This window comes from Salmo salar, chromosome 28 (genome assembly GCF_965601325.2).
Source record: "Salmo salar chromosome 28, fSalSal1, whole genome shotgun sequence".
In the NCBI taxonomy this organism is placed as follows: domain Eukaryota; kingdom Metazoa; phylum Chordata; class Actinopteri; order Salmoniformes; family Salmonidae; genus Salmo; species Salmo salar.
This window is the reverse complement of record NC_138318.1, coordinates 18,562,471-18,590,000: the sequence shown is the minus strand read 5'-3', so window position 1 is coordinate 18,590,000 and position 27,530 is coordinate 18,562,471. Positions and strand designations below refer to the sequence as shown.

Genomic DNA, 27,530 nt, shown 5'->3' with positions numbered 1-27,530 from the left:
GTCTTCCCCTTCTCTCTCGTTCTCCTTCTCAGAAGACTTCAGTCCCCTTTCTCGCCCTCCTCCTCTCTCCTCCTGTAGGGTAAATTGGATTGTGTCCATGTCGGTAATGAGGAGATGTAGGAGAATAAATAGATATCTCAATAAACACCTTGCCTCTTATTGCTTCTCCTCTGCCTCGTCCTCCCTTCACCCCCTCCTTACCTCCCTCCCTCCTCTGCCTCGTCCTCCCTTCACCCCCTCCTTACCTCCCTCCCTCCTCTGCCTCGTCCTCCCTTCACCCCCTCCTTACCTCCCTCCCTTCACCCCCTCCTTACCTCCCTCCCTCCTCTGCCTCGTCCTCCCTTCACCCCCTCCTTACCTCCCTCCCTCCCTCCTCTGCCTCGTCCTCCCTTCACCCCCTCCTTACCTCCCTCCCTTCACCCCCTCCTTACCTCCCTCCCTCCTCTGCCTCGTCCTCCCTTCACCCCCTCCTTACCTCCCTCCCTCCCTCCTCTGCCTCGTCCTCCCTTCACCCCCTCCTTACCTCCCTCCCTCCTCTGCCTCGTCCTCCCTTCACCCCCTCCTTACCTCCCTCCCTCCTCTGCCTCGTCCTCCCTTCACCCCCTCCTTACCTCCCTCCCTCCTCTGCCTCATCCTCCCTTCACCCCCTCCTTACCTCCCTCCCTCCTCTACCTCGTCCTCCCTTCACCCCCTCCTTACCTCCCTCCCTCCTCTACCTCGTCCTCCCTTCACCCCCTCCTTACCTCCCTCCCTCCTCTACCTCGTCCTCCCTTCACCCCCTCCTTACCTCCCTCCCTCCTCTGCCTCATCCTCCCTTCACCCCCTCCTTACCTCCCTTCCTCCTCTACCTCGTCCTCCCTTCACCCCCTCCTTACCTCCCTCCCTCCTCTACCTCGTCCTCCCTTCACCCCCTCCTTACCTCCCTCCCTCCTCTACCTCGTCCTCCCTTCACCCCCTCCTTACCTCCCTCCCTTCACCCCCTCCTTACCTCCCTCCCTCCTCTGCCTCGTCCTCCCTTCACCCCCTCCTTACCTCCCTCCCTCCCTCCTCTGCCTCGTCCTCCCTTCACCCCCTCCTTACCTCCCTCCCTCCTCTGCCTCGTCCTCCCTTCACCCCCTCCTTACCTCCCTCCCTCCTCTGCCTCGTCCTCCCTTCACCCCCTCCTTACCTCCCTCCCTCCTCTGCCTCATCCTCCCTTCACCCCCTCCTTACCTCCCTCCCTCCTCTACCTCGTCCTCCCTTCACCCCCTCCTTACCTCCCTCCCTCCTCTACCTCGTCCTCCCTTCACCCCCTCCTTACCTCCCTCCCTCCTCTACCTCGTCCTCCCTTCACCCCCTCCTTACCTCCCTCCCTCCTCTGCCTCATCCTCCCTTCACCCCCTCCTTACCTCCCTTCCTCCTCTACCTCGTCCTCCCTTCACCCCCTCCTTACCTCCCTCCCTCCTCTACCTCGTCCTCCCTTCACCCCCTCCTTACCTCCCTCCCTCCTCTACCTCGTCCTCCCTTCACCCCCTCCTTACCTCCCTCCCTCCTCTGCCTCATCCTCCCTTCACCCCCTCCTTACCTCCCTCCCTCCTCTGCCTCATCCTCCCTTCACCCCCTCCTTACCTCCCTCCCTTTGTCTTTATCATCGTCTCTCTCCTTCTTCTCTCTCTTCTTTTCTCTTGCACGCAGCAATATGACTGTGTCTGTGCAGCTCAGCCTGTGTGTGTGTGTGTGTGTGTGTGTGTGTGTGTGTGTGTGTGTGTGTGTGTGTGTGTGTGTGTGTGTGTGTGTGTGTCTGGGGTGGCTCGTCCCTCATGAATATTCTAGTTGATCTGCAGGCGGTGACAATGACAGAGTTAATGACAGTGATAGATGGAGAGACAGCACTCCTTTAGCACTCTCCCTCCTTCTTTTTCTCTGTCCGTCTACCTCTTTCCCTCTCACTCAGCCGATGAGTGAGTGTGTGGTCCTGCGTGCATGGGTGTGGGTGTGGGTGTGGGTGTGAAGGCTATAAGTTAGCTTGTAAATCACTTGTTTAGGGGGCAGCAATAGGACAAATCATGTCATATTATTTTCACACCACTTTTTTTTATTTTTTATTTTCACACCAGAAAGAAGTAATGTTTTTCCTCTCTCTTTTTTAGGTGAGGATGTTTTGACCTTTGACCTGCATAGCCTGGCGACCCTGGCTGCGGCCCGCAGTCTGGAGCTGGGGGGAGGAGCTACAGGGACGGGGGAGGGGCAGCAGTGTAGCGTCAGAAGGACCCTCAACCTGCGACGGAAATGCAGCTGGATGCCTCGCCACGAGCCGGTATGTGTGTATGCCAAAACATACATAGAACTGTATACATTCACATAGAACTGAACACACTTATACTTATAATGCACAGTATGAACGGTATATACATACACACAGATACACAACACCAACAAGCTCGCACAGTTTCACTGCAGAATGAGACGTTTTTCCACGTTTCTCCAAACGTCAAATTTCAAAGTTGCTCCAAACGTCAAATTTCGAAGTTGCAAACATGAGTGCTTATCACTGGGATTGAACACGCAACCGCCGGAGCTCGCAGATTACACCCATCCACCACCCATGTCCACAAACCCCAGCAAAACCCATGCCTACTTGATTGTAATAGCACTCACCGTTGCCCCTAGTGGCGACGTCCTGTATTTAGGCACATGAGCTATATTTTTGCCCTTAGTGGATGGTTTTGACGGCGTCTCCCGACGTCCTAGGGACCTGCAAAAACGTAATATTTCAACTTGAATCTGAAGTGATCTCTCTGAACGACACACGGTACAGTCCATTTACAGTCTACTATATATTTAATGTCTGTCTGTATTGCAGGTGTGTCCAGTGAAGGCTGCCATGGAGACGATGGATGAGGCGGAGCTAGCGATGCGAGTGCAGCTAGCGGAGATCCAGAGACGTTACAAAGAGAAACAGAGAGAGTTAGCCAAGCTGCAGAGAAAACATGACCACCAGAAAGCAGACACCTCTCACAGCCCTGTTCGCAGACGACCTGGTCGCCCCCGGAAACGCAAGTCTACCCCCGGTCCCAGCGCCTCAGATGGTCCCAAGAGACTCAGGTGAGTGTCTCCGCAGGGGTTCTTCTATCCAGATACACTACATGACCAAAAGTATGTGGACACCTCGTCGAACATCTCATTCCAAAATCATGGGCATTAACATTCAGTTGGTCTCCCTTTTGCTGCCATAACAGCCTCCACTCTTCTGGGAAGGCTTTCCACTAGACATTAGAATATTGCTGCGTGGACTTGCTTCCATTCAGCCACGAGCATTAGTGAGGTCGGGCACTGATGTTGGGCGATTAGGCCTGGCTCGCAGTCGGCGTTCCAATTCATCCCAACGGTGTTCTATGGGGTTGAAGTCAGGGCTCTGTGCAGGCCAGTCAAGTTCGTCCACACCTTTCTCGACAAACCATTTCTGTGTGGACCTCGCTTTGTGCACTGGAGCATTGTCATGCTGAAACAGGAAACGGCCTTCCCCAAACTGTTGCCACAAAGTTGCAAGCACAGAATCGTCTAAAATGTCATTGTATGCTGCAGCATTAAGCTATCCCTTCACTGGAACCATGAAAAACAGCCCTAGACCATTATTCCTCCTCCACCAAACTTTTAAGTTGGCACAATGCATTCGGGCAGGTAGCGTTCTCCTGGCATCTGCCAAACCCAGATTCGTCCATCGGACTGCCAGATGGTGAAGCGTGATTCACCACTCCAGAGAACGTGTTTCCACTGCTCCAGTTCAATGGTGGTGAGCTTTACACTGCTCCAGCCGACGCTTGGCATTGCGCATGGTGATCTTAGGCTTGTGTGCGGCTGCTCGGCCATGGAAACCCATTTCATGAAGCTCCAGACAAACAGTTCTTGTTCTGACGTTGCTTCCAGAGGCAGTTTGAAATTCAGTAGTGAGTGTTGCAACCGAGGACAGATTATTTTTATGTGCTACACGTTTCAGCATTCAGCAGTCCCGTTCTGTGAGTTTGTGTGGTCTACCACTTCATGGCTGAGCCGTTGTTGCCCCTAGACGTTTCCACTTCACAATAACAGCACGTACAGTTGACCGTGGCAGCTCTAGCATGGCAGAAATTTGATGAACTGACTTGGAAAGGTGTCATCCTATGACGGTGCCACGTTGAAAGTCACTGAGCTCTTCAGTAAGACCATTATACTGCCAATGTTTGTCTAGGGAGATTGCATGGCAGTGTGCTCGATTTTATATGCCTGTCAGCAACGGGTGTGGCTGGAAAAGCCGAATCCACTAATTTGAAGGGGTGTCCACAAACCTTTGCATATATAGTGTATATTTACTGTACTTATATGGTTTTCAATAAAGTATTGTTCCCTGAGATGAACCTTGTTGAGAATCTTTATGAGAGGAACTGCTACTGCTGAGTGGAGGAACTGCTATCTCTCTCTCGCTCGCACACACACACACACACACACACACACACACACACACACACACACACACACACACACACACACACACACACACACACATGCTCAGTACGTGTGTGTGTGTGTGTGTGTGTGTGTGTGTGTGTGTGTGTGTGTGTGTGTGTGTGTGTGTGTGTGTGTGTGTGTGTGTGTGTGTGTGTGTGTGTGTGTGTGTGAACCTGGTAGTAAACCCGGTGTGGTTTCTAAATGAGAGGAGTTAATAGATTAATCAGCTCAGAGGAGAGACTCATTAATCATCATTAATCACATTTAATCATATTTATCACCACCATTGATTATGTCCTGACTCCCTCTCACCCTCAGCACATATTAATATGGCTGGACAAAGTCCCCATGTAAACTTATCACAGTGATGAATGACTCACCAACCTCTTCTTCTAACACATACACTTGAGCACGCAGGCAGGCAGGCATTCACAAAGGCATGCACGCACACACACACACACACACACACACACACACACACACACACACACACACACACACACACACACACACACACACACACACACACACACACACACACACACACACACACACACACACACACGATTACAAAGCAAACCCCCTAATGCCCTACACATGCTCTCTCTCAAACACACACACACACACACACACACACACACACACACACACACACACACACACACACACACACACACACACACACACACATACACACACACACACACACACACACACACACACACACACACAGTGTTACATTCCAGTGTTAAGTCATCATATTGATGAATGTGTTTTCTGGCTGTGCTCCACCTCTGATAGTGCGAGTTCCCCTCGCTCTGATAAACTGATTAAACAAACTCAAGGTTTATCACGGTTACCACACTGATTACAACGAACTAATGAAAAATGACAAAACACACACACACACACACACTCACAAAAACACATCCACACATTGCATGATTTTACATGCTGCACAGATAAATGCATAGACGACACACACACAGACATATTCGTTTAATTACTGGAGCTGGCTGGTATGTGACAGGGTGTTTTTTCTGTCTTAATTAATGAACGTGGTATCAATAGTGTATTCCTTCATCTCAGAGAGACAGGGGGGGAGTGAGGGAGAGCTGCAAGAGGTAGAAATGTCTCTAGCGACTGGTCTGTTGGGGGCAGTACCTGTTGACAGAGGTGTTGGAGAGAGGAAAGGGGGGAAGGGTGCTGTTATTGTCATTTAATACTCTGTTAGGGCTGGGACCTCACGTTATGATATCATCTCCATGCTTTGGTGCTATTACGATATGCATTGTGATTCTATATGTGATTTTATTGCGATTTGATGTTCCAAACATATTGCTCACCGTATGTCTGCTGCAGAGGGACGAGAGAGAGCAGGAGAAAACTAGTTTTGATCAGTCATGGAAATAAAAGTGCTGAAAACAAATTGTCTCCCTATAGAGAGCAATAGTAATGGCGTCTTTTTGAAGGCACTAACTCCGCCATGGTTCGTTGAACAAAGCCTATGGGAAAATGAATGGAGTTTCTATTGGGTTTTTGGATAAACGCTGAAAAAAAAGGTCTGTGGTTAACACAGGTTTAGGAGATCTTATACGTTTTGTTCTATGAGATAATCTTCACCAGCTACGTCACTTTAAGTTAATTTTGAAGGATTTATGTAATCAAAACGAGGACATAAAGGCTTCCTAATTCATAAAGGTCATGTTAACTGACTGATAATATCCCACAGAATAAAACGTAGAAGATATCTTAAGCCTGTGTTAACCTCAGACCTTATTTTCGGCGTTTACCCCAAAACCATATTCTTTTCCCATTCATTTTCCCATAGGAATAGCTGAACGAACAAGATGTAACTCATTTCAGATTTTTAGGACTACAAGCTGGCAAGCTATATTTAAAAAGAAAATGGAGAACAAGCTATGAAGGAAAAATACTGGAGTTTTGGTGCAGGTACAGCCAACCAGAACAAAAATAATATTGCAATATTGTCAAAACGATATGATGCGATATATCGTCAAAAAGAATATCCCGATATGTAACTGTAATGATTTTTTTCTCCAATTACTATTCTCTGTGGATTTACGTTATTCTACATCAACTGACTGCCGTTACACACTGACAGGGGGGCTAACGCTGGGGCTTAGAGCTGACTGGAGGTCAAAAGGTCAAAGGTTGAAAGGAGTGGTAAGGGGTGATGGTGACAGACAGGTTAAGGCTGGGCCATGGAGGGTTGATGTGGGAGATGGGTATGGGGGACGTGGGAGTTTGTTAGGGGCAGTTTAGGGGTTTTCAGGAAGCTGCCCACTGGGCACACACTGGTTGAATCAACATTGTTTCCAAGTAATTATAATGAAATTACGTTAAACCAACTTGGAATAGGTGTTAAATTGATGACTGAGCCCAGTGGATGGCTTCTCTGTAGATCTTAACTTCAGCAGAAAAGTTTTGTATTTGTCTGAAATGACCAACTAGACCACCTCGTATTTCTCTCAGGTTTCACATTACAAATCCTATCTTCCCCTCCTCTTTTTCATGCTCCTCCTTTCCTCCACTCATTCCCTGCTTTATCTTCTAAAATCTCCCTCTCTTTTCCTCTCCTCTCCCTCCCTTCTCCCTTTACTTCGCTCCTTCACCAAATCTATCTCCCTCCTCCCTCCCTCTCTTTTCCTCTCCTCTCCCTCCCTTCTCTCTTTACTCTGCTCCTTCCCCAAATCTATCTCCCTCCTCCCTCCCTCTCTTTTCCTCTCCTCTCCCTCCCTTCTCCCTTTACTCCGCTCCTTCCCCAAATCTATCTCCCTCCTCCCTCCCTCTCCTTTTCGTGAAGGGAGATGCTGAGCACTCTGTGGGAATATAGGATTCACCTGCCTCAGACACCAGCTGCTCACAGCGGTGTGTGTGTGTGTGTGTGTGTGTATGTGTGTGTTGTGTGTGTGTGTATGTGTATGTGTGTGTGTGTGTGTGTGTGTATGTGTGTGTTGTGTGTGTGTGTGTGTGTGTGTTGTGTGTGTGTGTGCGTGTGCGTGTGTGTGTGTGCACTTTGAGAGATAAAGAGAGAGAAACGGAGACAGAAAGAGAAAGAGAGAGACTGGGGAGAGAGAGAGAGAGGAGATGAAGAGAGAGAGAGAGAAAAGAGGTAGAGAGAAGAGTGGTGTTCAATAGAGGTTAGTGTTTATCGATCCAGCCCTGGAGCGCAGGTCAATGGACAGACTCCCCTGAGACTGCCTCGCCTCTCCCTCTCCCTCTCTCTCCTCTCTCTCTCTCTCTCTCTCTCTCTCTCTCGCTTTCTCATACTCTCGCTCTGTGTGCTCTCTTTTGTTAGCTCTCTCTCTTTTGCTCCCTCCAACTCTCCCCATCCCCCCTCTCTCTCTCGCTCTGTTTTTCTTCAGTAGCTGTCTCGCCAGCTATTTCTCCCACTTTCTTGGTGTGATTCAGCAGGGTCTCATATTCACACTCCTCTTGGATATTTCAGAGTTTACCGACAGAATGCTTTCTCTTCCAAACAGCCTCCGTACGGGAAAATAACCCCCCCTCCCCCTCTCTCTACTCATCAAAGGAGAGAGAAGGGAAAAAAGGGTGAAAGAAAGAGAAAGCAGAAGGGAAAAAGAGAGAGAGAGAGCGTGAGAGAGAGGGCAGGAAGACATGACCTGTTACCTTTTCTTTGATCTTCTTTAGCCTTTCTGTTTGCACCTCTCCATCTTTCCCCCTTTTATAGAATCCATCTCTCTCTCTTCTTCATTTGTTTTAGGGCGGCGGATGAGGAAGCAGAAGGGGGTGGAGAGAAACGGAGGAAGAGGATGACCAATCATGGCTTCCTCAAGAGGAGGAGAGGTCGTCCCAGCCTGAGCTCCAGACTAGCACGGAGGGTGACCCAGCTGAAGCAGAAGGCTGTGGCCCAGAGAGGTGCACCATCAGGGGGCATGCACCGCCACAGAGTGGACCCCAGACCTGGAGCCCACGCAAACTGCAGAGAGAGTGACACAGGTAAAACACACACATGCACTCCACACATGCACACATGTATGTACACATACACACAGGCACACACACACAGGTAAACCTTGTACCTTGTACCTCATACTCTCCCTGACACTAACACACCCATGTCTCCATGTCCACCCAGCAGCCAATACATCCAGTGCCAAGCAGGACTGGGTGCCCAATCAGGGGGTGAGGAGGAGGAGGAGAGGTCGGCCAAAGGTCAAACTGGGCGGACCATCGACCAGAGTCCTCCGCAGAGTGGGCGAGGCCTCTGTGAACCAGGAAGTGAACGAGGGGAAGAGCAACAGCGAGACCTCCGGCCAGGGTGAGTTACGTCTCAGTGAGATGTCTCCCAGCTGTGTGTGTGTGAGTGTGTGTGAATGTGTGAGTGTGTGTGAGAGTGTGTGTAAGTGAGTGAGATGTCTCCCATCACGGTGGCCTCCTCTCACTTCCCGGCTCGTCTGTCACACCATTAAAACCGTTAACGGCTGCCCACTGGCATGCGGGCCCCAAACCCGCGCTGTAACGTGACCCTCGCTATCGCCTCTTTTAGAATGTCACACCCCCCCCCCCCCCCCCTCAATCCAACCAGTAGAGACACAATGTCCCCCTTTCCTCAATAATCTCAAATGAACATTTCATAGAAATAAAGGGAAGTGTCCCAATGTCTGTCATTTGATTAGGTCCTGTGTGTGTGTATGTGTGTGTGTGTGTGTGTGTGTGTGTGTTTTTGCCACTATCTGCCTGTCCCCTCGCAGGCAGCGAAGTGTTTGTGATGTGTGTGTGTGTGAGAGAGTGTTGACGAGAACACTGAGTAAGTGACAAGTGTGTCAGCAGCGTGTCGACACCCGACACGACCCCCAGTAAGCCACCCACAGCTGCCAATAAAGATCTGATCTGTGTGTGTATATGTGCATGTGGGATTGCGTGTTTGCATGGGTGCGTGCGTGATTATTTGTGTGCACAGTACGTGTGTGTGTGTGCTTATGCTTGTCTGTGCATGAGAAAGAGAGATAGCTATTGGGTTTCCTTGACCGCAAAAATTACTGTATAAAATAAATAGTTCAAATACCGCGATATATGGTAAAAAAAATTGGGAAGTTATATTATTTTATACTAATATAATTGCTAAGAGAAAGAGATTTTGTTTAACAAGTAATACTTTTTTTGTTTATTGGCACCACTGTTTTCAATATCTTTCAATACCTTTCAATACCTAGGGGTTCTTTTCTGCTCATGCATTCTCATTTTGACACCAAACCCACACTGGTGTGCGTGGCCAAAGATCTCTATTTTCATATCATCTGACCAAAGCACTGATTCCAATCCAAGTGCCAATACTGTTGAGCAAACTCCAGGTGTTTACATTTGTTGGATGACATGAAAATAGAGGTATTTGGCCATGGACACCAGTGGTGGGTTTGGGTGTCCAGGTGAGAATGCATGAGAAGAAAATAACCCCATACATACAGTACAACATGGTGGTGGAGCTTTGATGGGCCCTTTTAAAGGTCACCGGCATCATGAACTTTACTCAGTACCAGGATATTTTAGCCAAAAACCTGGTTGGCTCTGCCAGGAGGCTGAAACTTGGCCGCAAGTGGATCTTCCAGCAAGACAATAACCCCAAACACACATCAAAATCCACAAAGAAATGATTAATTGACCACAAAAATCAACATTTTGCAATGGCCATCTGTCTTCGGACTTGAAACCCATTGAAAACCTGTGGTTTGAATTGAAGAGGGCTGTTCATAAGGGCAGACTAAGGATATCGAGGATCTGAAAGGATTCTGTATGGAGGAATGGTCTAAGATCCCTCCCAATGTGTTCTCCAACTCATAAAACCTTCTAGAAAAAGGCTCAGTGCCGTTATCCTCGGAAGGTGAGGTCAATCATTTTTACCCCTACCTTTTTGAGAGAAACATTTATTACTTGTTAAACAAAATCTCTTTCTCTGAGCAATTGTATTAGTATAAAAGACAATAATGTACCCCCCAAAAATGGAACATACAATATACCTCAGTATTTGCATTATTTATTTTATACAGTCATTTTTGCTCATCTTTATCAAGGGTGTCAATAATTTTGGACTCCACTGTAGCTTCTCTACACGGTCTTTCACTAGAGCCTGAGCTTGAGATGGTTGTGTCACAACTGATCTCCAGACAGTTTCTAATCGATATTATTGATCCCTTACTTCCACAGAGGAGGAAGATGAGGGGAGCTATGACAGCGACAAAGGAACCAATGACGTCAAGACGACGCCACCATCCTCCAAAGACACGCCAATAAACACTGCTGCGATTGGTCCAGCCGCTAAGCTTCAAGCCAATCAGAAAGCCAGGAGCAAGAAGGAGAGGCAAGGTGATGATGTAAGCATGCCCAGTGCGGAGCTGAGGATGAGAGGAGCCCCCTGCACGCCGCGTCCTGCTACTGCAGACCGGAGACGCCCAGAGCTCCAGGAGCCACAGGGGGCTAGGAGAGGACCTGTACCTAGCTGGAGGGCCTCATCAGTGGGCAACAGCCTCCAGGACAGCAGGGGGATCCAGGGACCTCTGGCGGAGGCCGAGATGAAGAGCTCAGGACCCCAAAGCATTCTGGGACAGGTGAGGAGGGGGAATGAGAGGACCTGGGGGGAGTGACTGTGGGTCTCTAAGTTCATCAAAAACAGCTTCCTCTGTTAAAATCTCCCTCAACTACGTGAGAATGTTAAAATGCACGTGTTACGGTTTCTCTCTAGCTACATGGTGATTATGATCATTGTCTATAATGCTAACCTGTCCTGACGGGTTTGGTTGTTCCAGAGGAGAGGCTGCTGGCTGGAGACTGAGACCCAGAGTGAGGACACCACCCGGGGCAGGAAGACCAGGAAGAAACAGGTGAGGATGAGGGTCAACATGGGGGAGGGGGACGGAGGGTGGTCAATGAGAGAAGGAGGGATAGGGGCAAACAAAAAAAGGCAGTGTGGAACAGGAAATGGCAGTTGGTGGAGAGATAGTCCTGAACAAGAACAACAGGTAGAGTAGAAGAGAGAGGATGAGTGGGCATGAAGGAATGGGGAAAATGTACTTAATGTAACTGTAAAGGTGATATAAATGTGCTTTGGCGAATTTAAGTCAGAAGCTATTGCATGACATATCTTATTATTACCAAACTGCATGAGCTGATCAGTTTTAAACAACCGTGAATCTGTCAGCTGGTGACATATATGACTGATGAATAAGGGGGATGTCGTGTGTGTGTGTGTTTTGGTGAGAACAGCCCTGAGGTGGGTGCCTCTGACTGATCTTTATCATAGTCATACGGAGGGAATGTGACAAACACATGACTCTAAGCAAACAGCACAGAACAAAAACCCCAATCTACACACACATACTTATTAAACGCACACACATGCGCGCACGCGTACTAAATACCTACACTCGTTCATGTGCGCATACACACTATACACACACACCAACCCAGAGAGGTGAGTAATATTCCATACCCTCTGGTGATGAAACCTCTGTCACTGTAATATATTGTCCCTTCATGTGGAAAACACCCACACACACACACACACACACACACACACACACACACACACACACACACACACACACACACACATCTTTCAGGCAGTAATATATGGTCCTTTCTTTGGAAAGCCCAGATACAGGCAGAAACCTGTTGAACAGGCTGATTTTACAGCTCCATCATCAGTCATCAGTCATCATTAGGAAACCAGCTTAAACCGGAATAGGACAGGGGCTGGTGTGTGTGTGTGTGTGTGTGTGTGTGTGTGTGTGTGTTGTGTTTTGGGCGGGCGGGCATGTGTCGGTGAAGAGGTGTGTGTGTGTGTTGGTGGACAGGGGTAGTTCTGACAGCAGTGTATGGTAGAGGTTACAGGGTGTGCATGCTTTTGTTCTAGGCCTGCACTAAAATACCAAATTAATCGATGAGCAATGAATTTACGATAATCGATCATTTTAATAAGAATTGTTCTACGGCTGGCCACGCTTTCCACCTGGCTACTCTAACCCCGACCAACAGCTCAGCACCCCCTGCAGCAACTTGCCCAAGCCCCCCCTCCCCCCCCCCCTCCCCCCGCTTCTCCTTCACCCAAATCCAGATAGCTGATGTTCTGAAAGACCTACAAAATATGGATCCCTACAAATCAGCTGGGCTATACAATCTGGACCCTCTCTTTCTAAAATTATTTGCCGAAATTGTTGCAACCCCTATTACTAGCCTGTTCAACCTCTCTTTCGTATGGTCTGAGAGACTCTCTAGACCCAAACTGTTATAGACCTATATCCATCTTGCCCTGCCTTTCTAAAATCTTCGAAAGCCAAGTTAACAAACAGATCCCCGACCATTTTGAATCCAACCGTACCTTCTCCACTATGCAATCTCGTTTCTGAGCTGGTCATGGGTGCACCTCAGCCACGCTCAAGGTCCTAAACAATATCATAATCGCCATCGATAAAAGACAGTACTGTGCAGCCGTCTTCATCGACCTGGCCAAGGCTTTCGACTCTGTCAATCAGCACATTCTTATCGGCATACTCAATAGCCTTAGTTTCTCAAATGACTGCCTCGCCTTGTTCACCAACTACTTCTCAGATAGAGTTCAGTGTGTCAAATCGGAGGGCCTGTTGTCCAGACCTCTGGCAGTCTCTATGGGGGTGCCACAGGGTTCAATTCTCGGGCCGACTCTTTTCTCTGTATATATCAATGATGTCGCTCTTGCTGCTGGTGATTCTCTGATCCACCTCTAAGCAGACAACACCATTCTGTATACATCTGGCCCTTCTTTGGACACTGTGTTAACAAACCTCCAAACAAGCTTCAATGCCATACAACACTCCTTCCGTGGTCTCCAACTGCTTTTAAATGCTAGTAAAAATGAATGCATGCTCTTCAACCGATTGTTGCCCGCACCTGCCCACCCGACTAGCATCACTACTCTGGACTGTTCTGACTTAGAATATGTGGACAACTACAAATACCTAGGTGTCTGGCTAGACCGTAAACTCTCCTTCCAGACTCATATTAAACATCTCCAATCCAAAATGAAATCTAGAATCGGCTTCCTATTTCACAACAAAGCCTCCTTCACTCATGCTGCCAAACATACCCTCGTAAAACTGACTATCCTACCGATCCTTGACTTCGGCGATGTCATTTTAGAAATATCCTCCAACACTCTACTCAGCAAACTGGATGTAGTCTATCACAGTACCATCCGTTTTGTCACCAAAGCCCCATATACTGCACACCACTGCGACCTGTATGCTCTCGTTGGCTGGCCCTCACTACATATTCGTTGCCAAACCCACTGGCTCCAGGTCATCTATAAGTCTTTGCTAGGTAAAGCCCCGCCTTATCTCAGGTCACTGGTCACCATGGCAACACCCACCCGTAGCACGCGCTCCAGTAGGTATATTTCACTGGTCACCCCCAAAGCCAACACCTCTTTGGCTGCCTTTCCTTTCAGTTCTCTGCTGCCAATGACTGGAACGAATTGCAAAAATCACTGAAGCTGGAGACTTATATCTCCCTCACTAACTTTAAGCATCAGCTGTCAGAGCATCTTACCGATCACTGTACCTGTACACAGCCATCTGTAAATAGCCCACCCAACTACCTCATCCCCATATTGTTTTTTTTCCTCTTGCTCTTTTGTACCCCAGTATCTCTACTTGCACATCATCATCATCTATCACTCCAGTGTTAATGCTAAAATTGTAATTACTTCACCACTATGGCCTATTTATTGCCTTACCTCCCTAACCTTACTACATTTGCACACACTGTATATAGACTTTTCTATTGTGTTATTGACATTACGTTTGTTTGTGTAACTCTGTGTTGTTGTTTGTGTCGCACTGCTTTGCTTTTTCTTGGCCAGGTCACAGTTGTAAATGAGAACTTGTTCTCAACTGGCCTACCAGGTTAAATAAAGGTGAAATAAAAATAACTAAAAATAAAACATCATTTGAATTAGTGCTGCGATGGAACAAAAGCCTGCACACTCTGTAGCTGTCCAGGAACGTGGAAGGGTGACCACTGGTTTATGAGTTTAAAGATGTATATAGTCTAATGATGTAATTTCCTGTCGCAGGCTAAAGGGCGTGCAGTGAGCCGGCTGCTGGAGAGCTTTGCGGCTGATGAAGGATTCCGATTGGATGAGGAGAGCAGCTTCTCCGAGGGGGAGGAGGAAGACATGCAGCATATATCTCACACACGCAGAGCACCAGGTGAGAACAAACAAACACACACACACACACACACACACACACACACACCACACACACACACACACACACACACACACACACACACACACACACACACACACACACACACCACAGGGTCACAAATCAGTCTAAATGTTCATATTTTTCTCTCTCGTTCTTTCTCGCTCTCTATTCTGCCTCCCTCTCTCTCCGCAGCAGTGCTTAACTGTGTGTTGAGCAGGGAGATGCTGGTGGATGGTCTGAAGGTGTTGATATCTAAGGAGGATGAGCTGCTGTATGCTGCTCGACTACACACTCTGGACCTGCCTGACATGTAAGGCACTGACACCTACTGATACCTACTCATATGGCCTGCTTAATCACAGATAGACATGTTGATGCAAAGGACTGGCTGACTGGCTTGTAATACATTTAATACAATCTCTGTCTCTGTCTCACTCTCTCTCTGTCTCTCTGTCTCTGTCTCTCTCTCTCTTTCTCTGTCTCTCTCTCTCTCTCCGTCTCGCTCTCTCTCTCTCCTAGATTCCGTGTAGTGATCGAGGGAGAGAGGGGGAACAGACCTAGGATCTACTCTCTAGAACAGCTATTAGAGGAAGCGGTGTTGGATGTGCGGCCGCAGACGGAAGCCATCTTGACTGCCGGGATGCGTGTTTGTGCCTACTGGAGCGAACGCTCCCGCTGCCTCTACCCTGGATACGTCCACAGAGGGGGTCTAGGAGAGGAGGAGAAGGAGGGCAGTGTGATGGTGGAGTTTGATGACGGAGACAGAGGAAGAATCTCTCTGCCCAACATACGCCTGCTGCCCCCAGGTTACCAGATACACTGTGAGTACACTGTGCTCTCTGTCTCTCTCTCTCTCTCTCTCTCTCATATATTCATATATATACACATTCCTGGAGGGTAAATACATGGTCTGGAGAAAACTGGTCTCTCTCTCTCTCTCTCTCTCTCTCTCTCTCTCTCTCTCTCTCTCTCTCTCTCTCTCTCTCTCTCTCTCTCTCTCTCTCTCTCTCTCTCTCTCTCTCTCTCTCTCTCTCTCTCTCTCTCTCTCTCTCTCTCTCTCTCTCTCTCTCTCTCTCATATATTCATATATATACACATTCCTGGAGGGTAAATACATGGTATGGAGAAAACTGGAGTCTGTCAACATTCAATCCAGCTTCACTCTATAAGTATTTTTTGTCCTACCTCCCTCCCGTCTCGCTCCCCCTCTCTCTTTCGCTCCATCTCTTTCTCTCTCGCTCTGTCCATCTCTCTCTCTCTCTCTCTCTCTCTCTCTCTCTCTCTCTCTCTCTCTCTCTCTCTCTCTCTCTCTCTCTCTCTCTCTCTCTCTCTCTCTCTCCTCTCTCTCTCTCTCTCTCTCTCTCTCACAAAGTCAAATGTAGATTGCATGAAGTACAATTTCTAAATATTGCCAAAGCAGTATAGTGGTACAGCATTTCAGTAAATACAGTACAATGCAATGAGGATAATGAAATACAGTTAAATTCAGTAGTAATAGTACATATAATCATGTATTCAGGTACAACACTACTGCTGTTGTATTGTGTAATCTTTGGTCGATACATTTAATTAAATCAAAAGAAAATTTGAAAAAAGAAAAAGAAAGAATGGCTAACAAATAATCTCTCCCTTTCTCTCTCTCTCTCTCTCTCTCTCTCAGGTGCGGAGCCATCTCCAGCCCTGCTCTCACCTGGTCGTCGTGGTCGCAGAAGCTCCACCCAGGACAGTAGAGACAAGCCCACAGAGAGACCAACCAATGGGGAGGCAGGAGAGAGGAGCCAGGAGCGGAGACCAGGTAATGGCTCAGAGCATAATTCCATGGTATTTCACTGAACAAAAACAGAAACGCTACATGTAGTGTTGGTCCCATGTTTCATGAGCTGAAATAAAACATCCCAGAAATTTTCCATACGCACAAAAAACATTTTTCTCTCAAATTTTGTTCACAAATGTATCTACATCCCTGTTAGTGAGCATTTCTCCTTTGCCAAGATAATCCATCCACTTGACAGGTGTGGCATGTCAAGAAGCTGATTCAACAGCATGATCATTACAAAGGTGCACCTTGTGCTGGGGACAATAACAGGCAACTCTAAAATGTGCAGTTTTGTCATACAACACTATGCCACAGATGTCTCAAGTTTTAAGGGAATGTGTAATTGGCATGCTGAATGCAGGAATGTCCACCTGTTGCCACCTGTTCCCAATTGAATGTTAATTTCTCTACGATAAACTGCCTCCGAAGTCATTTTTAGAGAATTTGGCAGTATGTTCAAAGGGCCTTACAATCGCAGACCACGTGTAACCACGCCAGCCCAGGACCTCCACATCCGGCTTCTTCACCTGCGGGAACATCTGAGACCAGCCACCTGGACAGCTGATGAAACTGTGAATTTGCACAACAAAATAATTTCTGCACAGACTGTCAGAAACCATCTCAGGGAAGCTCATCTGTGTCCTCACCAGGGTCTTGACCTGACTGCAGTTTGGCGTCGTAACCAACTTCAGTGGACAAATGCTCACCTTTGATGGCCACTGACAGAGAGGTGTGCTCTTCACCGATGAATCACGGTTTCAACTGTACCAAGCAGATGACAGACAGCATGCATGTATGGCGTTGTGTGGGCGAGTGGTTTACTAATGTCAACATTGTGAACAGTGCCCCATGGTGTTGGTGGGGTTACGGTATGTATGGGCAGGTATAAGCTACGGATAACAAATTCCTGGAAGCTGAAAATGTCCCAGTTCTTCCATGGCCTGCATACTCACCAGATATGTCACCCATTGAGCATGTTTGGGATGCTCTGGATCGACTTGTACGACAGCGTGTTCCAGTTCCCGCCAATATCCAGCAACTTCGCACAGCCATTGAAGAGGAGTGGGACAACATTCCACAGGCCACAATCAACAGCCTGTTCAACTCTACATGAAGGAGATGTGTCACACTGCATGAGGCAGATGGTGGTAACACCAGCTACTGACTGGTTTTCTAATCCACGCCCCTACCTTTTTTTAAAAAGTATCTGTGACCAGTAGATCTGTATTTCAAATCATGTGAAATACATAGATTAGGGCCTAATTAATTTATTTCAAATGACTAATTTCCTTATATGAACTGTAACTCAGTAAAATCTTTTCAGTTGTTGGGTGTTGCGTTTATATTTTTCTTCCGTGTAGATGGTGCCAGTTCCTCCCATTTGTTTAAAATTGTGGCTTACAGCACCAGTGAGATAGATAGCATAGACAACCAGGCATCAGTCATCTCATCACTCACCATCCCAGCCCCAATCAGTCACTGTAGCCCACCGACAAACTGCTTCATAGGCCCGCCTAGCCAACTTACTATTCAGACCAGCTTTACTCATGTATAATACACATATATAATATGATTTTACCTCAACACTTCTTCCTTCTCAATGGAACTCCCCTCATGTCTAACGTCATCACTGTTTCAACTGTCACTGGTCTGAATGCCCTCCAGTCAAACAGCATTCTCATAACTCAACACAGACTAAATGTGACAAGTTGCCTCCAGCTCTACAGTAAGGGCTGTGTTTTATGGTTATGAAGAATTTGTTCTTATTGACATACCTGCTTTAAAGGAAGGTTAGGTTGATCAATCTTGTTTATAAATCTCTCTCTCGCTGTCTACCTTTCTTTCTCACTCTCACTCCCACCCTTTCTCTTTATTCTGTTTCTTCTTCCAGTAGGACGACCCAAAAAGGTCAAGCCAGGGGCCAATAGTTCCACAACATCAGAGAGTGTAACCAGTGGCAACACTTCCTCGTTAAGCTGGCCAGCAAAGAGACTTCCAGCGGATTTCTTCCTGTTCAACGGGACGTCCCGTAAAACCCACCGAGTGGGTCACCAGCGAGACTTGGGGGTGTTCCACCGCCCCGCCACACACCCCTTCGCCCCTCCTGCGCCCCTCAAGGGCATCTTCCGTTCCCCATTCGAGATCGACTCCTTCAGTAGCATCGCCAACGGTTACGCTGGAGCCTTCGGAACCGGAACCCAACGGCCTGTAACCACAGTTATGCCTCTGGGGCTGAGGGACTCTGTCACCATGACAACAGGACCCTCCAACAGGAAGTCGAGTGACAGGGACAGAAAACAGTTCCTGGTGAAGCTGGATCACGAGGGAGTGACGTCGCCCAAAACCAAGAATGGGAAAGCTCTGCTGCGTCTGGGGGGTGGCAGGGGGCACAAGGGTCCCTCTCCAGGGGTGGCGGGTGCACCCCTGAGGTACATCCACCCTGCTCTGGTAGTGAAGGACAGGAAGAAAGGAGGAGGAGAGAGTGGAGTGTCCAGGTCTGAGCTGCTCCTGAAGGGGGCTCCAGCCCTCAGAAAAGGGCTCCCCTCATCTGGTTTAGGAGGTCTGGGGGGAGAGTTTGGAGCTCTGGACTGCCCCAGCGACTGCCCCAGCTCTTACTCTGAGCTGGATGAGGATGATGATGATGATGGAGATGAAGACGTAGCTCGGAGGAGAGCAGCAGCAGCGGGTGCGGGACGTTTCCTCTCCCGTCTCTCCGTCTGCTCCTCGTCCTCCTCCTCTTCCTCCTCCTCCGGCTCCCTCTCTTCCTCCTCCCTCTGTTCTTCCGACAATGACTCCTCATACTCCTCAGATGAAGAAGGGTCTTCATCCCTCCTTCTCCACAGAGCGCTGCTCCAGCAGCAGAAACACAAACACAGGCAGAGCTTGACCTCTAACCGCTTAACCCCTGACCCCTCCACTAACCCCAAACCTAACGCCGCCTCCTCAGCCTCTGCCCAACCACACGCCTATGTTGCCAAGGCAGCCATGGCCATCACTGGAGGTTCAAAGGTGAGAGGAAGTGACAGAGGAGAGGACAGGAAAGAGTACACATCAAAGGGAAGGACTAATAGTAGCAGTAGCGCAGCCAAAAGCCAAACCAAGAGGAGAGATGGTCCCGGCTCCAATACACACATTGCGATTCCCAACACACACACTTCGACCCCCAACACCCCAGCCTCCCAGCCCAAACCTCCCAAGGACCACCCAGCAGCCAAGAGGCAGAGGATGTTGTCACCGGACCCCCTTCCCAATATGTCCGCCCTCCTGCCGGGTCGCCAGCTGTGGAAGTGGTCTGGAAACCCCACGCAGGTGAGAGGACACACAGAGTCAGAGTAGAGGCCATTATAACCTGTCCTGTAAGCTGGTATGTGGGAGGCTTGATGGTTAACACAGTCTGAAATAGACTTATTGAGCAAGGTCTTATTAAATTGACTTTTTGAGTAAGATCACTACATTTGTGGCCGACTGCCTCGATTCGGTTTTACGTGGCAACATTTTACATTTAACTTTTTTTAATTTAACCTTTATTTAACTAGGCAAGTCAGTTAAGAACAAATTCTTATTTACAATGACGGCCTACCTGTTAAATGGTGTTTTTTACATTGGAAAAAAGTACAGACTCTGAGCTACAAAATGGTATATCATACACTGTGGTTGATGAACAATGGGAAAGTAATTCTGCTTTGAAGATTCATAAACTTATAACCCAACTTTTGAGAAAATGGCCTTTGGTGTTTTGGTACACCTACTGGAGAGCTCTCCTTTGTCTACACCCATTCAGGATCGTTCACACCCTCTTAAGCCTTAGCCCCACCCATCTTTTTAAGGATTCACATGTGAGGTCATGTGCTAAACAGGGTGAGTAAGGTAGCGTAGTAAACAACCAAAGATTTCAAGACTAAAAGTGGTTTAAGTAGTCGCCTACAATAAGGGAAAAACTCCATGTAAAAATACACCTTGTCTAGTCCTTGGCCTGTATCCTAATCTGACTTTCAGATAAAAATATTTTATAAATTATTTTATAATTATTAGATGATGCTTACCCAGACACTTGTCTCAATTGATGGGTCATCCTATAACCACATCTAGCTAAGTGGATGGTCACTATTGTCTAGATGTCCAGGAAATACAATAGATGGCCGTAATCACCCCCAGACACACCTGGCTAACTTGATGGGTCATGCAATTATTATTTTGCGAAGTGGAGTCTTTTGTTTAGACATGTAGCTTGCTAGCTAAACAATTAACCATAATCCCAACCCATAGCTACAGTACAAACGGATTGTCATAGCTAGCCACCAAGCATGACATGCTGGAGTATGAATCTGCAAGTAGCTAAAGCTAACCAACTAGGTTCAATATTAGCTAGCTAGCTAACATTAGGCTGTAACTAGCAATGCAAATGGATTTCTGAGATGTGAATAATATTACTATATAGATCATACCAGCAAGCTAACGACCGCTAGCTAGCTAACAGTATGCTTTAACTTGCAATGTTAACTACTTTCTGACAAAATTAGAAACTTATGATATCTGAAAATGTAGCTAGACTCTTACCCGTATACATGGATGAATGCTTCATGGCAGAGTGTCTGTTTCATTTGGCTTGTAGCTAGCTACAGTTTGTTTGGCCCATTGTTGTGTCAAGTCACTCCGGTTCACACTGACCGTGTGCAGAAAGTATTCCATCACAACATTTTCCCACTGATCTTTGTTGATAGCTCCTGCTAAATTCTGGGCAGCAATGTTGTTGAGAGCAGTAGCAACACTTTTGTAGCTCTCCATGGCTAACGTTATATCTTCCAAGAAAGCAGCGGTAGCAAGGATTGTCTACACATACTGAGCAGCTCATTTTATATACAGGAGCGTGCTACATGGCAGACCAATCCGAACGCATGTCCAGCCCATCCATTATCTCAGACAATCATGGCTAGCGGGAAGGTTCCTGTCTTTTTCTGTGGCTAAACCAACTAGGCTCGTAATTTAACAATTGTATTCATATTTACAGAGGGCATACAAGTTTGTTATTAAGGCACATGAACGTTCACGTGTTCCAGAAGGCATTCCTGGCCAAAAACTCATTTTGATAAAAATGAATTTAAAAAAACATTCAAATGCCTCTCCTGTGAAGTAGTGATGTGTGACATACGCCTAGCTTCCTGAAATGGGTCACATTATAGATACAAGCTACAGAAAAGCCAGGGCCCTCTAAATACTCTAAAGCAGTGCTATTCAAAGTCGGGGTCGGGAGGAATTGCAGTGGTTTCGCCAAATGTAAAAATATTTAAATTTTGAGGGGGAACTCAAAATCAAGAGTACAGATTTATATAATTTTATGTGACAAAATTTTATGTGACAAATGATCTCAATTTTATTGTATTTATTGTATTTTTTTATTTGTATTTTTTGGTTTTCTTAATTTTGATAGGAGAGATGAAAATGTAATGAATTAAAGGTTATTTGTTGATGTGAAAATCAAAGTTTACCAATTTTAAGGTTTTGTCATTAGATTTGGGGTGGGGTGGGGTCCCAGAAATTCTGGTAAAAAAACGTGATTCCTGCTGAAAAGGTTTTAGTACCACTGCTTTAAAGGCTTTGGCCATAACCATTATGCCACCATAGAAGTTTGGTTCCATGTTCTTACCTGGACTCCCTCCTAACTTCCCTCTTTCTCCCCCTACAGAGGCGTGGTCTGAAGGGTAAGGCCCGTAAGTTGTTCTACAAGGCGATCGTGCGTGGTGGTGAGACGGTGCATGTGGGGGACTGTGCTGTATTCCTGTCCCCCGGTCGGCCCCAGCTACCCTATGTGGGGAGAGTGGAGAGCCTCTGGGAGTCCTGGTCCTCCAGTATGGTGGTCAGGGTCAAGTGGTTCTACCATCCCGAGGAAACACGCCTGGGGAAGAGGCACCACGATGGAAAGGTACGATGGATAATCATTCAACAACTTGATCAACTTTTTGATCAAATGTATCAACTATTTGATCAACAAATAATCAACTTAAATCTATTTCTCCATGGGATTAAGGAAGTGGCTCTTTATTTATCTTTTGATTTTCAATTTATCCCTCCTCTACCCAGCATGCTTTGTACCAATCAAGCCACGAGGATGAGAATGACGTCCAGACCATCTCACACCGCTGTCAGGTGGTCAACCGTGCCGAGTACGAGCACCTGATTCGCAGACGCAAGTCAGGGGGCGGAGCTCAGGACCTGTTCTACCTGGCCGGTACCTACGAACCAACCACAGGCCAGCTAGTCAGCGCCGAAGGCGTGGCCATCGTCCCCTAGCAACAACTATGGAGTGTAAACAAAACAAAGCCTTCAAGATGGCTACCTCATCTCATAGGGCTGGGCCGAGCTACTGGCGCTGGTGTCAGTGAAGCATGGTTCTGTCCAGAACTAGAAGAGTCCGTAAAGGAGGATCTTCCTTGGTCTGGTTCTAGTTCTTGCTGGTTCTGGATCTTGGTTCTTGGTCTTATTTGGGTGTGGACGATCCCAAACCCCAACAGGGATAACAGCACTTTGGACCGCAGTGGATTCTATTATCAGCACTGGAGTCATCTGACCTGAAGAGGGACTTCAGTACTCTACTGACCTAAAACAAAGACAAACAGTGCCCACTCTACACTCTGTCTCCAATAGTTGTTTTACAGTCTGTCATAGAGTCAAAGGCTGTCATAGACTGACTCTCAGGCAATCTGACAAAGAGAGACTCTCACCAGGTTGTTGCTGTAAGTGAGAATATGTTGTTTTCACTTCTCAGCCTATAGATCTGGTTATATAGAATACATGAAAGAGACTGGGAGAGACAGAGAACGTAAGGAGGGGATGAGGAGAGCAGAGACTTTTCTCTCCCCCTTCAGGGTTTAATGGTCTTACTGGTGGCCACACTGGTCTGATGATAAATGAACAACGGTGAGAAATCCCAACAGGACCAAAAACACTGTAGTTCTGAAGTGTGTGTGTGTGTGTGAGAGAGTGAGAGTATGAGTGTGTTTGTGTGCTGAGTGGTTGTAATGGATGCATTTGGTACTTGAAGAGCTCAGAGTAAATAGTGCTTTAGCGTGTGTGTTTGCTTGTCTGTGCGTGCATTGGTCTCTAGTCTAGACCTCACCATGGAAAACCCTCAATGTCTTTAACACTCAGAAAGTAAACCTACTAAACGTAAATCTATAAATATTAATTAATATATAGATCGATTTACTAACAGCTTCTTCTCTAGACAAAAAAAAAGACAAAAAGGATGATTATTTCTCCAGTCAAGCCATACACTTCAATACCTCTCATAACCTCCTATTCAGGTGCATAGATGTACAGCTTAATGATTTGTCTATCTCTGTGTGTTGTACAGCATTATGTATAAAGACGTTATGATTAAACTGTACATAGTATACATATATAATATACATGAAGAGAGAAATATATCCCTCTTTGTTGCTCTTTAGGTTGTGTTATTTTTCAAAGACTTTTCTTTGTTGTTCTTTTGGCTTGGGAGGAGGAGGTTAGTCCTCTCTTCCTGCACTGAGTATGTGGTGGGGATGGGATGGTATGGGGTCCATGAGGGGTAAAGCTGTAAATATGCTACAAGGGAAGGGTTCAAGTCCCATTTTTGGGATTGGGGGGATTTGGTGACTTGGGAAGGAAGGGGATGTTTTTATAAGAAAAGTGGAAAAGGCTTTTTGTGTCGACATCATCATTGGTCTGTTTTGTATATTTTTCATATAGGTTTTTATTGTGTCTATTGTTATGTGCTTATTCTCCTGAGGGGGTTTAACAGAATAGAAATACTGGACAGAAACCGAGTTTCTTCTATTTGCTGATCCTTAAAGATCTAGACCGGAGAGTTCTAGATGTTCTATATCTATATTATATTCCTAGAGGAGATCTATGTAGGTATTTATCTGGCCTCAAAAAAACAAAACCAAAGCGCATCTATGTTTACGCTTGATCACATTAGAATACAATATGAAGAAATATACAAATATGAAAATATTCAATCTAATCAAAATTCCGGGATCCTGCAATCATATTGAAGTAAAATACCTGTGTTCCCTCATACCTGTTGGCATAGAACATCGCTTCACCACCATGTTGCCATGGGAGCAATGTTTTCTTTCTGCACATTGCCCGGCTGTTGCACTTGAAGGCTCCATGACAACCGTATATGACATCACATGAAAGTAAAGGACAATCAGAGCCAATCAAAAGAGGGTAATATATATTTTAAAAAAAAGATCAAATCAAAATTGTGCTTAATCTTGTTCCTGCATTGCCAAAAATGTCTCTTTCTGTTTTTAATATTTTTATTTTGCCATTGTCTTTTTCCTGACTGTTATGCAAGCCTGGGATGACTGTTTTCAGTGTCGAGGTTTTTACAAGGAGAACATGAATGCCTTTTCGTTTGCAACATACATCAACTTTTTTAAACATTGTTGCTGTTACACTGCGAAGCAAAAGCTTTAAAAGAAATCTAATGTGAACATCCATATTATGTTACTTTTTGTAGGTCTTTAAACAATTTTTTAAAAGCTGTATTTTCTTAAAGAAACACTGGATTCAGTTCTAAACATCACATTGGGTAAAGTGTCATCTTCCTTGCGCAACCTGTTTTTGAGGCCCACTGGAAACAATTTACTTTGTAGGGTTGATATATACTTTGTAACATTTGTCTCAGTCAATGTTGGAAACATGACTCAAATATTTCCCCTGTGTAAAAAACAAACAAAAAAGAAAAGTTATTTATCTTAATTTTATTGCCTTTGTGTTGCGTTTCATTAAAAAAAACACTAAAAATGATATCAGCAAAGTTTTTAAATGTATTTTTATAGTACATATACAAGTTCCTGAATTTAGTTTAGAAGTTACAATTCCTTCACAATCCACTGTTAGGTGCAGAAAGAAGGAAACAGAAAGATAAATAAGCAGGGGAACCGTAAACTGAAACTTTATACCATGTTTGAGTGAAAGAGTGAGAGTGATAGAGCTATGGTGTGTGTGTGTGTGTGTGTGTGTGTGTGTGTGTGTGTGTGTGTGTGTGTGTGTGTGTGTGTGTGTGTGTGTGTGTGTGTGCACGCAGTACAGTGTGGTTTACTGGTAGACTTTCCAAGCAGTACAGGTGGGTCAGGTATTTAGAATAATACAAACGGAACAGAACCATTAAGACTACAATGCAGCCATATCACATTACCCATGCAAGAGCACACTCATTTAAAACCTGTGTGCGTTGTGTGTGTGCGTTGGTGCAGCACGCAGTGTGTGTGAGTGTAAAGCCTATACAATCCCCTGTAGTGTATAGAGTTTCTAGGACAAAGTGTATATCTTTGAGAATTATATTATTTGATACTTCCCATGATACATTCATACCGTTTATTACATTATGACAGTATCCTTTGTCACATGGATTTCTGCCATACCCTGCCTAAAGCCTCATGTTACTGTAGTCGGTTCATGGCAACTTACAGAGGACGAGTAGAGGATCTCAACACTGATCTAAGGTCACTTTTGTTTTCCTCTGTAATGTTTTAGGTCACAATTTGGGGAATGTAAGTTGATCTGCTCTTAAATTCAAAATGGCTTCTGTGCTGCCCCCTATGGTGTGTTTTTGACTGGTTAAAACTGGAAAAGTTGAATCATTCCTTTCCTGAGTGACTGTCCTAATGATCCTTGTCGGTACCAGTGGCGGTCGGTGCCATTTCAGATGACGGAGGACGATTTAGTTTTTTTAGTCAACATAGCTAATAGAACTAACGAGTTAGTAAACCCGCTACAATCATGCAGTAACGTTACAGTGTACAGTCAGTAAGCAGTTTAGCACTACACCGGCTAGCCCCGGTGGCAATAAATTAGTTAAACCAAAAGCTTACCTTGACTTGGAAGAGTGACAGTATTGTGTTGGATAGTCATAGCCAACTAGCTAACATAGCATTTCTCTGTTTGAGCAGGGTGTTTCAGTAGGCTAAACTAGTTAGCTGCATTTTCTTGCTAACTAAGTGAAACTGAAAGTGAAAAAAAATGACAATCTCTATCTCACTCTTGCTTCTCCTTCATTTTGGAAGAAATGAATTTGTTCAAAACTGTTCAATTGTTGTCTTTCTCTCTCTTTGAGTCAACTACTCACCATATTTTATGCACTGCAGTGCTAGCTAGCTATAGCTTCTGCTTTCAGTACTAGATTCATTATCTGATCCTTTGATTGGGTGGACAACATGTCAGTTCATGCTGCAAGAGCTCTGATAGGTTGGAGGACATCCTCCGGAAGATGTCATCATTTCTGTGTAAGTCTACGGAAGGGGGTGAGAACCATGAGCCTCCTAGGTTTTTTATTGAAGTCAATGTACCCAGAGGAGGATGGAAGCTAGCTGTCCTCCGGCTACACCATGGTGCTACCCTACAGAGTACTGTTGAGGCTACTGTAGACCTTCATTGCAAAAAAAGTGCATTTGGAAAGTATTCAGACCCCTTCACTTTTTCCCCATTTTGTTACGTTACAGCCTTATTCTAAAATTGATTACATTTTTTAAAATCCTCATCAATCTACACACAATACAGTGCATATCAGAGCAAAAACTAAACCATAAAGTCAAAGGAATTGTCCGTAGAGCCCCGAGACAGGATTGTGTCGAGGCACAGATCTGGGAAGGGTACCATAACATTTCTGCATCGTTGAAGGTCAATATGTGTTATTTCATAGTTTTGATGTCTTCACTATTATTCTACAATGTAGAAAATAGTACAAATAAAGAAAACCCCTTGAATAAGTAGGTGTGTCCAAAGTTTTGACTGGTAGTGTATGTAAACGTGATGTTTCAGTTTTTCATAATAGGGTATTGTGTGTAGATTGATGAGGGAAAAAAAACAATTAAATACATTTTAGAATAAGGCTGTAACGTAACACAATGTGTAAAAAGTCAAGGGGTCTGAATACTTTTCAAATGCACTGTATTTAGTATAGTTTAATCTGAAAATGATAATTTTTTTATGTTTTAAAAGTTTTACATTAATGAAATTCACTGAGGAGGATC

The 27,530-nt window shown here is 45.9% G+C and overlaps 1 protein-coding gene across 6 annotated transcripts in view; it reads left to right on the top strand.

Annotated features, from left to right (window-relative positions):
- Positions 1–25,305, top strand: part of bahcc1b (BAH domain and coiled-coil containing 1b) — a 75,484-nt gene extending 50,179 nt beyond the window's left edge. For 4 of the 6 annotated variants that reach the window (XM_014179744.3, XM_082970508.1, XM_082970507.1 and 1 more), the window contains exons 11-23: positions 2,130–2,296; positions 2,843–3,084; positions 8,213–8,448; positions 8,588–8,770; positions 10,654–11,054; positions 11,253–11,327; positions 14,555–14,690; positions 14,886–15,003; positions 15,213–15,514; positions 16,354–16,488; positions 18,401–19,818; positions 22,193–22,429; positions 22,588–25,305. In XM_014179744.3, coding sequence (XP_014035219.3) covers positions 2,130–2,296; positions 2,843–3,084; positions 8,213–8,448; positions 8,588–8,770; positions 10,654–11,054; positions 11,253–11,327; positions 14,555–14,690; positions 14,886–15,003; positions 15,213–15,514; positions 16,354–16,488; positions 18,401–19,818; positions 22,193–22,429; positions 22,588–22,797 — 3,860 coding nt within the window. In that variant the 3' untranslated portion in view covers positions 22,798–25,305. The remainder of the gene's footprint in view (positions 1–2,129; positions 2,297–2,842; positions 3,085–8,212; positions 8,449–8,587; positions 8,771–10,653; positions 11,055–11,252; positions 11,328–14,554; positions 14,691–14,885; positions 15,004–15,212; positions 15,515–16,353; positions 16,489–18,400; positions 19,819–22,192; positions 22,430–22,587) is intronic. The other 2 variants (XM_082970510.1, XM_082970509.1) reach the window with 2 other exon arrangements.
- Positions 25,306–27,530: the final 2,225 nt, after the last annotated feature.